Genomic DNA, 15,456 nt, shown 5'->3' on the forward strand with positions numbered 1-15,456 from the left:
GGTTGCAGTGAGCCAAGATTGCACCACTGCACTCCAGCCTGGGCAACAGAGCGAGACTCCGTCTCAAAACAAAAAAAAAAACAAAAAAAAGAGAGAATATATGTCACTTGTGAGAAAAGAAAAAAAAGACATACACAAATGTCCATAGCAGCCTTAAACATAATAGCAAAAATATTGAAACAGCCCAAATGTCATTCAATGTATGAATGGATAAACAAATTGTGTTATAACTGTGCAATGGAATGCTACTCCATAATACAAATGAACACATTACCGATAAATTTAACATGGATGAATCACCATGTGGAGCAAAAGAAGCCAAAAATATATACCATATCATTCCATTTACACAAAGTTCAAGAACAGATATCACTAAATCTACAGTGTTAAAAATCAGGACAGTAGTTGCCTTGGTGTTGGGGACTGATTGGAAAAGGCACATGAGAACTTTCCAGGGTAAAGGTAATCTTCTAGGTCTTGATAGAGGTGGACACGTTAATCAAAAGGCATCTGACTGTACATTTAAGTCCATCCGTTTCATAGTAAATTATGCCTCAATATTAAAAAAATAGACAATGGGAGGATAGAATATGATGACAGCAAGTATAGACAACTCTTCAGAAGAGTTTTACAATAATGGGTGCAGACTTGGAGGTCAAAAAGAATTGTAGTTTTGGTTGGGTTTTGGTTTTGGATGGGATATACTGCAACATGTTTGTGTGCTAATAGGTATGATTCAAAGAAGCGGGGACAAGGTCTAAGGTGATGTCTTTAAACAAGAATGAGAGGATGAGATTCAGAGAATAAGTACAGATGTTGGCTGTCCCCAGCAGCATGCATGCTCAACCCACAGTAACAGTAATGAAGAAAAAGTATATGGCTACCAAGCAAGTTAAGTTGGGAGAGGCGTATGAGGCTATGTGAAAGTTCTAGTCTAACTGCTTAATATACCTACTGTACAGTATATGTATATATACTATATAATGTACATACCAGTAGAGCAGCTTTGTTCTCACATTGTCCACAAACTTTCCCATTTATCTTGGGTTTTTCACATTCTGAAGAACTTGCCATTTTATAATTAACTCTTGGTTTCACTGGCTCTGCAAGATAAAAAAAAAAAAAACATTACTCCAATCATTTAAAAATATGCTAAATTTTCCAATTGATACATTAATGAAATTATGCATACTTCCCAACTCTGGATCAAACTGAAGCCCATGTAGAACAAATTCTAAACATTTATAATTTATATATTCATAATAAATATATGTATATAAATATATATTATATATATTTCTAAATTTTTTCTACCAAACTATATTAATCATGCAACATTAAATGTGTTTACTTTCCTCTGGAAAAACATCTTATTTCCTTGGCAATTATTATAAATTCAAATTATATTTTTGGTTTTGCTATTATTAAACAATTTATTAAAATATAAAGCAATTTTTCTATTTTTAAAAATTTTCTAGAGTGAAATTTTAGTTTATAATTTACACTGCTAAATTATCTTCCTTATTAAAACATTACATCAGTAAAATTTAAGGAACAGTGCTGTAAAAGTTCTCACTTTTGAAAAACACTATTATTATAATCATGTACTAAGTTTACATTTTTTGACACAAAAGCCCCCCAAACTACCCGAATAAAACTTATGTTGAAAATCAATGTGTCATGATTTGGGGGTTTAGAATCTTTATGCTGCACGGACAATTCTAAAACTTTAACTTTATTTGTAATTAAAATGTAAAAGAAAGGGATGTCTTTAGCATTTAATAACATGGTGATAAATTATTTACCTTGAATCTGTTCCTTCAGCAATTTTAATTTCACTTTTCCAGCAGAAAACTGTATTAATAAAATAGATACTATTTGTCAGGTATATATTATCTTATTCAACGAAAGTTTAAGTTGCTAACAAAAATATTAGAAAGCTGTAGCTTTGGTGCATTTTGAACAAAAATTTATTTTTAAAGAATAATATAAAATGAATAGGAGATCATCATTAAAGCATATATGTACCTTTTAATTAATCTAATAGAAATTCATAAAAAATAAAATAAATTTTAAAAATATATGTAAACCAGTTTTTGAAAACATAAATTGGCTTTTAAATAAAAACCATTATATGTCATCATGAAATGACTTTAGGAAAGTGCTAGTATTCAAATATTGTAAAGGTTTAATACATCTTTTCTATTTCTGCTCTTTCTGAGACACACAGTCTAATATTTGTGTAAGCTGAATCTCAACTGAATTGTGACTAAGCTATTCTGCTTACATTACTATAGAAACCCATATTATTTTATTCACCCAATTTAGAGAACTACATGTGTAAGCATCACAGACTTATCCTTCAAAAGTATTATTTGTGATCCCTGACTTTCCTAAATATCAGCCAAAAAATTGAATAAGATTCACTGCTAGATATTTCAAATAAATCATCACTTAAATTTTTGGGATTTTAATATTTTAGGAAATAAAATACACTTGCCAATTGAACAGGCTTGCCTTGATCTTATTAAAACCAACATTTAAAGTACACAAATAAGAATGAAGGATGGTGTGCATTTATATAGACACTGTCAATTCAGGCCTAGTTTTCAATTTGCAATTTGCGTGCTCAATTGCTCAATTTGTACATGAGAATATGAGAACAATGGCTGCCTCTATATCTATGGCTGTACCAACTGCAGTCATCTGAAAATGTAGGCCTAATTATTCTCGGTGAATCTAGTAGTTTTGCTTCAAAGGGGCAGTTATTTTTCACATTCTTCAAAGTAACTGCTCAGATGCTATGTACCGAACATAGCAGAAAAGAAAATAAGATTGAAATCATCAATTTTTCTATGAACCACACTTTTATTTTTAAACTGCTAATGTTATACAAGTTACAGATAATCTAATCTCATTTTTCATAACCAAATTATCCAGTATGACTACCTTAATGATACATGTGAATTGAAACATGATCAGTGTGGTTATAGGCTACCCTGGATGGAATGGATAGATATGCCCAAGCAAAATGAACCCATTATTAGGGAAATTGTATAATTTGTTTTTATTATTACGAATAATATTGTTCTGTTCTATGAATACAGCCATATTTATTTCAAGTGATTCAAATTGCATAAAAATATTTCAGTGAACAACTGGCTAGCTGCTATTTTTAGACAAATAGAATTTCCTCATAGGTCTGATTTTTATCTGGGAAAGGGTTGGAGGTGAGGTTGAACCAAGGATACACATGCTTACATAAACACACATATACACATATACATGCATGTACATATACATATATAATACATGCATATATATATATATACACATATAGAGAGAAAGATGGATATCTGTATATGTTTGTATATACAAATGTCAGGAACTGAATATACTAAAGCCTATGCCTTATTAACATTCTGACTCCTCCAGCAGTAAGTATTGAAGGGGTGCTATCAGGGAACAAGAAAGCTTAGTGGATTTACCACACAGACATATTATCTATGCCACTGGCGTCAGACTATGCTGTCATCATCAGCCTCCCTGGCATTCACAAATACCTCCGAACTCCCACCAATGCCTTTATCTGCCACACTGAGCCCAAACTTCTCCCACAGTCATCTTTCAGATGTTCTCACTGTCAACCCAATTAGCTACTGACACTTTGCAATTCTGTACTAATTGTCCTTCCTTCCAAGCCCCCACTGCCATTCTGTGGAGCGTCTGTTAAATAGTCATTTATGTATCTTATGCTTTAAACCTTTCCCAAAAATGTTGCATCAAAAGTTTACATCAACTGAAAGTCACTTTTGCTTAGACACCATCTTCACCAAAGCACTTCCCACAGGACCTAGCTCCTTTCCACTTCCTTTCACATACCAGGAGAGAGAAAATTTTTCTATTTGCTCTTCAGTGCTGCTTCCAGAATATTATTGTGCTATCATGATTCAGCAAAGGTACCTCTACTATAGGTCCCCACCATCCATTTATTGCTTGTGTCAATATCTGGGGTCTCTTCCACCTGAACTTCAGCAACCTGCTCAGTATTTCTCTCCATCACATTTCTGTTTGACAATCTTAGAGACTTCAATGTTCATGTTCACCTGACATCCTGGTTTGAAGACCCTCCAACATGCTGGCTACCGTGAACATCTAAATGCCTCTCCAGCCACCTCACCATTATAACCAAATCTGGCATGTAAGCAGCATTCTGAATAGCCACACCTTCAAAATCTCAGACTCGAAAATTTTTCAGTGCCAACCTCAATCACCTTATCTCTTCCATCTGATGCCACCAATATCTATGTACCATTGTGATAAAAACAATACTATAGAGTCTTCTACAAATCCATGCTGATCAACCTCAATGCACTCTATGGCTCTTTGGCAATCCATTTACTCATTTGCTGCTAATCCCCAACCACAATTCCCACAGTGGCTACTCCATACCTCTTCATTCCCAAGAACTCAAATTCATCCCATTTTCCTTAATTCACCTGAGCAGACAATATTCTCTTCAACTGTCCTAAGAAAGTTGAGGTCTTCCCATTAAAACTTTTCAGTGTCCTACCTCACCACTTGTCAAAAACAATCTCTAAAATGTATTTTCATTGCCACCTGTTTTTTCTTCCACCTTTCTTGTCTCACACACACACACAAAAATATGTCTTCCTTTCCTTGGTGAAGGCCTCTTTAAAGAACCACTTCTTCAAAGACAACACACCCAGCAACTGGCACCTCTTTCATCTACATTTTTACTCTTTCCTCCACTAGGATGTCCATCTTTCCTTCTACAAACTGGCTCAAATCATCTTGACAATTCTAGAAAAGAATATAATAAAGTCTTTCCTTGATTCTATTAAACCCTTGAAAGGTCACCATCTGCTTTCATGCTGGCTGCAACAACAGTCTTTACTCATTGCTTCCCACCGTTTTCTTTTCAACCAATTGAAATCTACCCTCTTATTTAATATTGACACAATCATCAAATTTAGGGCTTTTAAATATTTTCATTATCCAGAAATAGACATTTTAATGTAATGTTTAGGTATCATTACAAAGTGGTTCCACATATTTCAAAGAGTTTTTGACAACTTGGTGGGTGCAGCGCACCAGCATGGCACATGTATACATATGTAACTTACCTGCACATTGCGCACATGTACCATAAAACCTAAAGTATAATAATGATAATAATCATAATAATAATAAAAGAAAAAAAAAAAAAAAAAAAAAGATTTCATCAAGATACTCACAAGGGTACACAATTTAAAAAAAAAAAAAAGAAAAAAATAAAATAAAATAAAAATAAAAATAAAAAAGCTCTTTGAAGTGGTTAGTAGATATTATTATGCATGTTTACAAACGTGGTAATAGAGGCTTGGAAAGGTTAAGTGAATGTTAATCTATATAATCTAATACAGAGTTTCTAGACCTCAGCATCACTGACATTTGGGGCCAATTCTTTGTTGTGGGGGTTGTCAAGTGCATTGTAGGATGTTTAGCAGCACCCCTGGCCCTTATTCACTATATATCTTTAGCAAAAAAAAAAAAAAAATACACAAAAACAACAACAACAACAAAAATATACCTCTCGATGTTAACAACTGAAAATGTCTCCAGACATTGTCAAATGTCTCCTGGGAAGCAAAATTGCCCCCTTCAGAAACACTAGTCTAAATAGATACTCAAAACGTTTTTCACTACACAATATATTGGACATTATTGACTTCATATTTTCTAAAAATGTTCTCCTTTACTTTCATCCTTATAACATTGAACTACTTTGATTTTACTTCTGCCATTCTTTTTCTTCTCAATCTCTCTTCACTAGAGAGCTGGCAAATTATCTTAGACAAGCCTGAGAGCTTACATGTCAAATCTTGGCCCTGACTTTTGACCTTGAGTGAGTTATTTAGTTTTTTTTATATTAAGTTATTTCATCTGTGAAACTGGAATAATAATAACATCCTCTTAGGAGTGATATAAGCACTTAATGAGATAAGAAAGGAAAAGAAGCGAAACTGTTGACTGGTATTAAAACTTATTGAGCTTATTGAGTGAATATTAAAGTTCTCTTTGCCAATATAGTTTACACACTGGCTTTCTTTAAGCTTTATTCTTTACACCTCTCTATGTTTTACAAATCCCTAGGGAGTACATTTACTCCCTTAACTTCAACTATCACTTGAAAATTCAAACAAAACTCTAAATGTATACCCCGTACTTTTCTAAGTCCTTTCTTTATGCTGTCTCAGTCAATCCAGCCTGTAATATCAATTATATGTTTGACTTACTTCCTCTCCTTTCTCACTGTTTTATGGTTCCATATTTTTCTTTATATATGTTTTCCTACCCTTTTAATTCAGCCTCCTTTCATCTGACCTCTAGATTCTTTTAATAGTCTTACAAATAGCCTGTTTCTAGTGAGATAAGTTTTTTTAAATGTTGGGGTCAAAACTTTTATAATTGATTTTTCCCTAAGATAGGGAATGACACTAGAGAATAAAATGCTTTCTCAAAGCCAAAAACTTTACAAGTGCCAAGTAAGATCTTTGTAGATGCCAACTGACCCAATGAAAGTTTAATGATAGGTACATAAAAAATAAAAACTGTGTAAGTTAATACTTACAAATTCATGAATCTTGCACTAAAGAATCCAGAAGCAAAACTGTTTTCTTTGTATAAAGACACTTATCTGATTTTCATCTTAAATATAATATATTTTATAGCACACAGTAAAGGAACAGCAATTCTATAGCTGGGAAACTGAAAAGTATTTTTTTCTTGGGTATCTTTACACATGGAATCAAGAGTATATGAATAATAAATTATTACTGAAGCAGAATATAAAACATTAAACAAATGTGATATAAACGTAGGAATAAAGTCTCTCATTTGTTATATTAAATAACATTAGCTTTCACCTTAGTTTAGAAGTATTTAGTTCTATTTTATATACTTTAAACCAGACCCACATTGAATGGAAAAATTCAGTTTGGGATATGGGAAAATTCACTGCAAGGTAAAATTTTGAAATCAGTTTGTAGCTGAAAAACAAAGACATAACGGAATAATGAAAGTTGCATATTACCCTACAAAATAAATCAACAAGTGAATAATATGCAAAGTTGTTAAAATAAGAAGAGTATATTCCTGAATATAGAAGAAAATGCAAGACCTAAAAAAGAATATCTTCTTGCTTAGCAAAATGCATAAGAATCAAACAGTATCTTCTTACCTTAACATTTCCTTTATTTTGTGACATCATATACGGCTGATTGCCCAATTTGCCCACTTTTCCAGATTTCCAGTAATATTTGCTTGACCTTTAATATATATAAACAAGACAAAATGTAATCACTAAATACATTTCTCCCTTTAATGAAAAGAAATACAGTGTTCCTGTTTCAGAAAATGGAAATTCAGTTGTTAACATGCAACAAACAAGCAAAAAATGAAAAAGAAATATCAATAATGTCACAATATCCTCAGTAATTTTAAAATGTAGCTTTATCATATTTGTGACTTTTGTGGAGAAATGAATTAAGTGAAATGTCCAAACACAAATGAAGAATTCTATTTCCTTGATATTCACAATGACTAAAGATAGCTTTATTGATTTGTAGGAAACTTTACAGGTCTTTATGCAGTTTTAAAAGCTAAATGTCCACAAATGTAAAGAAGAAAAGCAAGCAAACCAATACCCCAAAATATTCAGTGGATCTAGTAAGTGATGAATTCCTTGTTAAAACCTCTAATGATCTCCCACATTGAAAAGTAACAGAGATTACAAAGAAGGCATACTTTAGCTGTACAGTTTTTAAAGCACATTTATTTGAGCATAACAAAATATTTTTGAAGTTATCAAGGCAGAGAGTCCAATTGTCATTAAAAAATAACAATAAGACAAAAAGTTGCCCAACATCACACAGAATAAATAATTAAGTTTGGAGCACTAGACTTCTATCTTCCTGGCTAGTTAGTGAGCGGCAGGTTCTCATTCTGGCTATGACATTTAATATCTGTGTGACCTCAGAAAACAATGTAACTATTCTGAAAACTCAGTCAAGCTTTAGAATGTTAAGAATCATCTAAAAAAGCTTCCACAGCTAAGAAAAACTCACTCATGAGGGCTGATTCCAGCAACTCTGATTCTCAGATGAGTATCATGATCCATTTAGAAGTCCAAATTAAGTCCAAATCAGTGAAGGTAAAAGAATTGGCCACTGGGTCATTAAAAGCAGCAAGACACATAATAAACTTTGTCATCCTGGATGACATACAACATGAGATGCTCTGATTAAACCAATGCTCTATTAGAGGGGGTATGTATACGAGTTATGCATATTTTTCAAAGATTGGACTCTAAAGATAAATACTACTGAAAGTATAATGAGCACATTTGAATTGTCATTAAAGGTTAAGAAGGCACTTCTAGGTATTTGATGGTCATCACTTTGAGGACTAAGCAAAAGTTAATTTAATATACAAACAGTTTGGTGATATTTAGTACCAGCAAACCGACATGAAACATGCACTCTCATACACTGTAGGAAAAGATTATAAACTTTTGACACCTATTTGGAAGACAATTTCTCAATGTCTATCACAATGTAAAATGCAAATAACACATTGACCTAAAATTACAGAGGTAGGAATTTATCCCACAAATAGCTTTGCATATGTAAGCGAAAATACATGAAAAAGCATGTTCATGGCAGCATTTATAATCATAAGATACTAAAAACATAATAAAGATCTGAAAAATAAATGCTATTATATAGACACAAAAAATACTACATAGCCACCAAGAAAATTAGGCTAATTTTCTTATCACATCAATGCATTCTGATGTGATAAGAGCACTAAGATATATTAAGTAAAATAGTAGGATATGAATTAATTCCCATATTTTTAGATGAACTCATTTGTAAAAAAAAAAAGTAAAAGACACAATATATGCAACAGATACACTCAATGAAAACAAAATACATTCATACACATGTATATACGTAGACTTATACAAAGATAAGACATTTGTGGAGAAAATTTTTAGTCATTAAAATGGGTGCTAGAAAATGGGCTGGGAGTTAGCCTAGAGCTAAGAAACAGAATTTCCATCACATAATTATTAGTTCTGTTTGTTATCATTTATATTATCTTACAACAAAACAACAAATTCAGTATAATTAGTACAAATATATAAGCATAATATTAGAAAGTTCTCATTAATAAAATTTCAGCTAACTAACACTTGCTAAAAATATTTTAAATATACATAAGGGTTTGAGCAATTCTGATTATATATATATGTATATATATATGTATATTATATATATGTATATATATATGTAATAGCATTTATTTTTCAGATCTTCATTATGTATATATATGTGAACTCTTGCTCCCAAAAGCTTTTGAATAAATAAAAATGGCACTAAACATAAACTGGTGTTTATTTGCTATTGATGGCAATTTTCTGAGAGCAAAAGGTGAAGTGTGCACTGCTGTCGTAAACATTCCAGACCATAAATCAATGAGAAGCAAAAAGTTAAATAAAAAGGAAATAAGAAAGGATAAGACCCAATAATGCTCAGAAGAAACAAAAGTAATGGTAATTTTAAAAAACAACATGCCTCATCTAAGTGGCACAAAAACAAAAAATAGAAGGCCTTTGCTATTGCTCGTTTGTCAGGAAAAGTCAGAAATTATCCATCCATTAAATGCTTTTATTGGAATGATAACAGTATATAAAATAGTTCTTTATATAATTTAGTCGATTCATCTAAAATTCTCTAAGAGTTTCACCCACTCTCTTTCTTCCTTTTCTTTGCTTCTTGTGGATCGGAATTCTTGCAGTTTCTTCTCCATCTCTTGGTTCTCAAACTCTAACTGTACTTTCTCCATTCGCAGTTCTTGAGCATTTCTGAAGACATAAGATTTAAATGGAGTAAGCAGAAAAACAAGTGAAGCCAAAATAATTTTATAAAATCTTTTCCTGTTAAATTAGAATCATGAATAATAAATAAAATATTTTACCTATTTCTTTTGTACTTCTCCAAAATCTAGTTTTTAAAGTTAGCATTTGCCTTCCATCAAAATCCTGAAGCAAATTATCTTTTCAAATCTTAGACTTTTGTTTCAATTATTACATTGCTAGGGGTTCAAAATTATAATTAACTTCATATATAAGGCATGTTTTTATATATGAACAAATATCTATGACATACAAACAGAAAACATAATAAAAATATTTTCCAATTTTCATATTGTTTTGCCTCCAATGTAGTCAAGTGGTTTGAAGCACAGTATTTAAAACAATAGACAAAATATATATTTTTGCTGAACTGGTCACTTCCGAAATTTTAAATCACTACCTTTATGTCATATATGTATGATGAGGGGGAAAAGGTAGTACCTGTTTGAGACCTATTAAGAAGAAAGCACCTATTAACAGTTTTGGTACAGGAGATTCCTGTACAAGAGATTTTGATAATATCTGAAACTCACTAAGTTTTTGACAAAAGACATTTTCTTCATTTTACGAAGTCTGGTTATCAGTATTAGCCACCGACTCTTTCTTTCATAGATCTAACCCAAACTAATTCTCTAGCTTTTACTATTGTAAGTCCAAATCTCTTCCTTCAATATTATATTAGTGTTTTACTACAATCAAGCAGGGTGGGCCCCCATGCATGCTATGGCACGGAACAAAATCAAGGCATAATGAAGTTCATAAAGGAGAAATCTTTCTAGAGGTAGCAAGCAATTACCAAAAAGCAAGCGGGCCAAGGATATGTCCTAAGCGGACACAATCCAGGAAGATATACAGAAAGTGATAGGAAGGGCTGTCCAGGGGGTTCAGAGAAGCTGGCTAAGATACAGAAAGAAAGGCATTTATTTTCGTTGTATCTACTCCACAATGAGTAATGCAGCCACTACCCCAGACAAACACTTCTAGGTGATAGAATGTGAAATACAATGGACCTTCCAGTACTGAGAGGAATAGATGAGCATAAAGGTAATTGAAATATAGTAGAATAGTGCTGTCATTGGGGAAGTACAGGGAGCTACCTGGGCACAAAGAAAGAGCACATACCTCAGCCCTGTGAATGCAGGAACAGTTCCTGGAGACGGTGAAGTATGAGCTGAAACCTAAAGGATGAAAGGACTTAGCCAGTCAAAGGGAAGTGCTGAGTGCCGTGTTCCAGAAAGAAAGGAGTGTGGACATAGGTAGCAAAGAGTAATGGGTGGATCAAGGAACTAGAAGTTCTCTGTGACCAGACATTAAGTGCAGAATAGGAAAAGTAGCAAAAAATCAAACTGCTGAAGTGGACAGGATCATGAGGAGCCTTGTAAGCCATGATGAGAAATTGGGATTTATATTGTATGAACAATGAGGATCATTAAATGGTTTTAAGAGAATCGATCAGACTTGCGTTTAGAAAGATCACTCAGACTGTATCAAAGGAAATCAATTAGAGGGTGCAAGGCTAGAAGCAAGACAACCAATTAGTAGACTATTCCAGTAATCCAAATAATAGAGAATTTGGGCTAGTCTGACTGAGCAGGGGCAATGGAGAGAAAAATGGAGCTTTTGAGAAATTTAAGAAGATAGAATTAACAAGTTGGAAACTGACCAGAAGTAGGTGACTGATTAGAGAGGGAACAAGGAAGAAATCTAAAATAATCCCATGTTTCTTATTTGAGCTGTCAGGAGGACAATGGTGTCTTTTCCTGAAACAGACCATTCTGAAATGGGCCACAGGTACAATTCAGGACGAGAAACAGTTTATCTCCCTGCCTAAAGTCTTGACAGCCTACCACACTTCACAAACTGCTTACAGGAGAAGAGTTAAAAGAACAAATATGATTGTGTCACTCATTTGCTTAGAAGACTTCTGACGTTTTTGAAGTCCCACTGTGGTAGAGGAAAAGGGTAAGGCTGAAGAAAAGAGTGGCCTACTGACCAAGTGGTCAAGTTTATGTAAGGTTGGATTGTATGGATCTCACACAAAACAGAGGATTCCCCCTGGAGACAACGTTATACACGAGCCATAAAGGGAAAGCAAAGCCACTGAGGAAAGCTAAGGTTGATCCTTAGCTTTATTTATTTAATTTATTGTTTAAGAGATTTCTTTCAGATTTCCAAAATGATCAGTTCAGCAAAAATATGTATGTTGCCTATAGAGAAAAAAATTGTTATTTTAAATAGTATGCATCAAACTACTTGAATATATTAGAGGCAATACAGATGGTATGAAAATTAGAAAATAATTTCTAATCAACAGAACAAATCCAAGGGCCAGAAATAAGACTGAAATGGTTTAGGGGCTGAGAAAGAGGTCAAGAGGACTGGAAGAACACCAGAATGTCGGACAATGTAAAGACAATGTCCAATGAGAACAGGCTTGGAACACAGAAAAAGTGAGAAAGAGAACTCTATGGTAATTACCATGAGTGGGTATTCCTATCCTGGTTTTTAATGGTTTGTGGATCAGGGAGACGTACAGGCCAGGGAATAGTGATTCCAACTTATTTCCAAACTCTTTACTATGACATACAAGTTAGGTATCATCTAGACCCTGACTTTTTCTCCACCCTTCTTCTTAGACAATTGGATATGTCTGAGAAGTCCCCAAAATCATGTGGTCTCTGTGTCTTTGCATAAGTTTCACCCAATAACTACCCAACTAACTGCATCTCTCACTCAGAACTTGGGTTCCTCTTCACTCCTGCTCTAGCAGTTTGAGCCATGTTCTCTCCTAGTCCCTTGTCTGTACACATCACACCATGCTTCATTCTATATTGTCAGTGTAACTGTACTCATTCATATTCTCTCTAAGCTTTCGGAGTGCCAGGACTCTGACTTCCTGCTTTTGTAGCCATCATTCCCCAGCACAGTGTATAGAAAATGCACACTTAGTAAATGTTTGTTGGCTGAATGTTTATAGGTATAGACACGTGGCCCTGAAATATGTCACTAAAATCAAATAATGCATGTCCCTTTTTCTTTTTCTATTAGCAAAATTGGTAGTCCTAGCAATTAGATAGCTACCCTCCCCACCAAAAACATGGTATACCTAAAAATTATAATGCCATATATTTTTATAACATTTCCAGTTTACACAATGCTTTTATACCCCATATCTCAAAGGGGAAGAGAGCATTAGAATAGCTTTGAGGACACCAAATAACCACAAAACTATTGATCTGGATCAAAAAACTCAGAAACTCAAATTAAAAATGATAGTCTGGGCTGGGTGCAGTGGCTCATGCTTGTAATCCCAGCACTTTGGGAGGTAGAGGCCGGAGGATTACTTAAGGTCAGGAGTAAACCAACCTGGCCAACATGGCCAAGCACCATCTCTATTAAAAATACCAACATTAGCCAGGCATGGTGGCGTGTGCCTGTAATCCCAGCTACTCCAGCGGCTGAGGCAGGAGAATCACCTGAGCCCCGGAGGTGGAGGTTGCAGTGAGCTGAGACCATGCCAGTGCACTCCAGTCTGGATGAGGGAGCAAGACTTCGTCTAAAAAAAAAGTCTGTCCTCATCCTATGCTGGCTGGCTCTTACTGATATTAAAGAGGAAAGCCCTAAGTATTTCCAGTGACTGTAGGTGACATCAAAGACAAACAGGGAGCTATACTCTCCCATACCCCTGCAAGGTCATAAAATTCCCAGGATACCAGTAATTGTTTGGCTCCGGCTCAATGCATCTCCCAGTCATCTAGGACAGACCTCTCCTGAAAAAGGTCAATTCAACATAATGTCCTTTATGTAAAGGGCTAAAGTATGTAGTGCTTTCTATTTCCTGGTTAGGGGTCTCTCATCCTAATAGTCTCCCTAAATTTCAGGATAATCCTTACTTAACTTTGAATAAGGGCCATGAAAAATATGTTTAATATTCTGTTGTATTACTTTAATAGGTAATGAACAAAACCTTTATAACTTGTCACATTGATTCTTGTGGAATAAATATTTTTAATCCTCATTTTTAAACTATTATAGATTTATAGTATTTCAAAGCTATATTCTTATAGATAAAAATACAGGAATGTGAAAAATGAAGATAAGAATTCACAAAATAGTCAAAATTACAATATACAGAAGCTTTGCAACTATTCCTATTAAGAAATAAATATATATGAACTCACCTATATTTTAGCTTTACAGAATTTCCAGGTTTTCCCCATGGAAGAACTACAAAATCTTTTCTGTTCATGATTACCACCTTAATATTGTCTAAAAGTTATTCTGATTTGTAAACACTTCTGTAAAAGTAAAAAAGACAAAAGAATTACGGCAGAGGTGAAGCAGTATAAGTTACAAATTCAAAACTCCATATAATTCAGGAATGTTTTTAAAACTTTATGAGCAAAAAGGCTGAATCAAAATTTAAACAGCAAAAATTATACACTGTTAGCCCTTTGTCCCCTTCAGTCACATATCAACCAGATAATAAAAAATATTAGAATAAAAAATACTTTAAAAAGTACAACTATTTTCGTAGCATTTACATTGTATTAAGTATTATAAATAAGCAAGAGCCGATTTAAAGTATACAGTAGGTTATGTGTAGGCTATATGCAAATACTATGCCATTTTATATAAGGAACCTGAGCATCCTTGGATTTTGGTGTTTGCAGGGTGTGAGGGAGTTACTGGAACCAGTCTCCTGTGGAAACCTAGAAATGACTGTATTTTAAGTTATGTAACTATTTATGTACTAATAAAGTTAGAAATGTAACATGTCTGATGGAATTAAAATTTCACCAATATTTATGTACAGCTGACCCTTCAACAACATAAGGGTTAGGGGCACCAATCCCCCAAAAATCTGTATACAACTTCTAATTTCCCCCAAATTTTACTATTAACCTATTGTTCATCAGAAGCCTTACTGATAACATAATCAATGAATACATTATGTATGTTATATGTATGTACATACTATATTCTTTTAAAAAGTAAGCTAGATAACAGAAAATGTTATTGAGAAAATCATAAAGAAGAGAAAATATATTTACTATTTATTAAGTGCAAGTGAATCATGATCAGTGGCTTCACATTGAGTAGGCTGAGGAAGACGAAGAAGAAGAGGAGTTGGTCCTGTCTCAGGAGTGGCAGAGATGGAAGTGGTAGATGACATGGAAGGGAAAGCAAGAGGGACAGGTACACAAGTGTAACTATTATTTTTTAAAAATTATTTATAAGTGGATCTGTGCAGTTCAAACCTATGTTGTTCAAAGGTAAACTCTACAGCAAAAGACTAGGGAAATATTCAACTAAAAGTGAAGGATGCATTCATTAAAACAAACTAAAGCACATATTCTGGCTCTTTCTATTGCTAAGGCTATAAAAGTATACCAAGTATTTGTTCTATCTAAAAATAATATCCAAGGCCGTGCAGAGAGAAACAAAAAGAATCTTTGAGATACAATCTAAAC

The 15,456-nt window shown here is 33.6% G+C and overlaps 1 protein-coding gene across 5 annotated transcripts in view; it reads right to left on the bottom strand.

Annotated features, from left to right (window-relative positions):
* The window catches only part of ZBBX (zinc finger B-box domain containing), a 141,049-nt gene that overhangs the window by 119,390 nt on the left and 6,203 nt on the right, over positions 1 to 15,456 (bottom strand). For all 5 annotated transcript variants that reach the window (XM_054552947.2, XM_054552945.2, XM_054552944.2 and 2 more), the window contains exons 2-6: positions 14,164 to 14,280; positions 9,818 to 9,931; positions 7,244 to 7,331; positions 1,806 to 1,854; positions 994 to 1,103 (exon numbers count right to left, since the gene is read on the bottom strand). In XM_054552947.2, coding sequence (XP_054408922.2) covers positions 994 to 1,103; positions 1,806 to 1,854; positions 7,244 to 7,331; positions 9,818 to 9,931; positions 14,164 to 14,231 — 429 coding nt within the window. In that variant the 5' untranslated portion in view covers positions 14,232 to 14,280. The remainder of the gene's footprint in view (positions 1 to 993; positions 1,104 to 1,805; positions 1,855 to 7,243; positions 7,332 to 9,817; positions 9,932 to 14,163; positions 14,281 to 15,456) is intronic.

Source organism: Pongo abelii, chromosome 2 (assembly GCF_028885655.2).
Source record: "Pongo abelii isolate AG06213 chromosome 2, NHGRI_mPonAbe1-v2.0_pri, whole genome shotgun sequence".
Classification (NCBI taxonomy): domain Eukaryota; kingdom Metazoa; phylum Chordata; class Mammalia; order Primates; family Hominidae; genus Pongo; species Pongo abelii.